General features: G+C 55.6%; 1 protein-coding gene across 1 annotated transcript in view; it reads left to right on the forward strand.

The window, feature by feature from the left end:
- Positions 1–458: 458 nt before the first annotated feature.
- Positions 459–1,548, forward strand: part of Ak3 (adenylate kinase 3) — a 25,079-nt gene continuing 23,989 nt past the window's right edge. Inside the window, exon 1 of the mRNA XM_028764008.1 lies at positions 459–635. Coding sequence (XP_028619841.1) covers positions 485–635 — 151 coding nt within the window. The 5' untranslated portion in view covers positions 459–484. The remainder of the gene's footprint in view (positions 636–1,548) is intronic.

The following is a 1,548-nucleotide window of genomic DNA, read 5'->3' on the forward strand; positions in this document are numbered from 1 at the left end:
GGTGAACCAGGGGAGCAGAGGGGGACAGAAAATGAGGCGCCCTGCTTCCTGATGGGTCTGAGCAGGACAGAGCCTGGCTCCTAGAAAAGACTAAGGGTGACAAAGATGAACACAGAGAAAAATAAAATAAAATCCAGCCATCCAGAGAAGCCCGCGGGAGACTAGAAGGTGCTCAGAGGTTGTCCACTGGGGAGAATGCAGACGGGCGCAGCCTGCAGGCTGGGACCAGGCAGCACAGAGCACGAGGGTCTGGGGATGCCAAGAGGCGCGGGGTGGAGCCCAAGGGAGTGGGGTGCAGGGGCGTGGAGGGGCGGTGCAGCAGCCGGCGGGGCGGCCCCGGTGGCCGTCGCTCACTTCCGGGAGAGCCGGGCGCCCTGGCCACCGCCCGCTTGCAGCTGCCAGCCCGCCAGGGCCGCGGAGCCGGTGAGCGCACAGGCCAGGCCGCAGTCCAGCGTCTGCGCAGCTCGGGCCACCGCCTGCCACCATGGGGGCGTCCGGGCGGCTGCTGCGTGCCGTGATCATGGGGGCCCCGGGCTCCGGCAAGGGCACTGTGTCGTCACGCATCACTAAACACTTCGAACTGAAGCACCTCTCCAGCGGGGACCTGCTCCGCCAGAACATGCTGCAGGGCACAGGTGGGAGCTGAGACCGAGGGCTGCCGGCGTGCGATCGTCCCGGTGGGGCTTTGCGGGCCGGGGTCGAGGGTGCTGCGAAGTGGGTGCAGTGCTCCCCGATCTCGCCTGGGGAAAGAGGCGCTGCGCCCAGAAACCTGTGGCCTCCGTGGGCAGCTTCGGGTAGATTGAGGGGTGGGGGGAAGGGACAAGGAAGTTCAAAGACTGAAGGGAAGCCCTTGGCTTTGTTTTGAGAAGCTCACTCGACTTGGCTGGCAGCTGTTGTGGGTGTCCAGCCGGGGGATCTGTGCCTGCCTCTCCACGTGTCCTTGTACGCAGAGGGCAGGCTTTGGCTCTGCCAGGGTTACTTGTTTGTTTGTTTGTTTTTTTCCCTACACTGCCCCCCTCCCGTCCTTGGTAAGCTCCGTGGGATCTTGTAATTCTGACCTTTCTCTCTGCAAGGTCAAGTATTACTTATCTTCATTGCAGCCACAAAGTTGTCTTAGATTTTGATGCCTCCAGACACTTCTTAGGCACTAAAGTTATCCTTGTAGCGGTTACATAAACGATTGCTGTTTCTCCTGCCAAATTCTTCTAACTCAGCACAAAAAAATCTAGTCAACAAACTATAGTTTACAACGGGTGTGTGTGTGTGGTAAGTTCTATTTTAAGAAGAGCCTTTTTAAATTTATTTTTTGAGATAGTGTCATTCGATGTAGCCAAGGATAACTTTAACTTAAATTTGACATCCTCCTGTCTCAGCCTCCCTAGTGAGTGCTGGGATTACAGGCGCCAGCCAACTAACAGTTGTAAACTATTTTTAAAAAGTTTACACCAGATGTGTCTCCACAATAGGGTTGACCTTCAATTACAAACTAGTGCCTATTTTGAAATTCATTTGAAGCTTATTTGCACAGAAATAATACCTGTTTAAGGT

Source organism: Grammomys surdaster, unplaced genomic scaffold, assembly GCF_004785775.1.
Source record: "Grammomys surdaster isolate TR1022 unplaced genomic scaffold, NIH_TR_1.0 141, whole genome shotgun sequence".
Lineage (NCBI taxonomy): Eukaryota > Metazoa > Chordata > Mammalia > Rodentia > Muridae > Grammomys > Grammomys surdaster.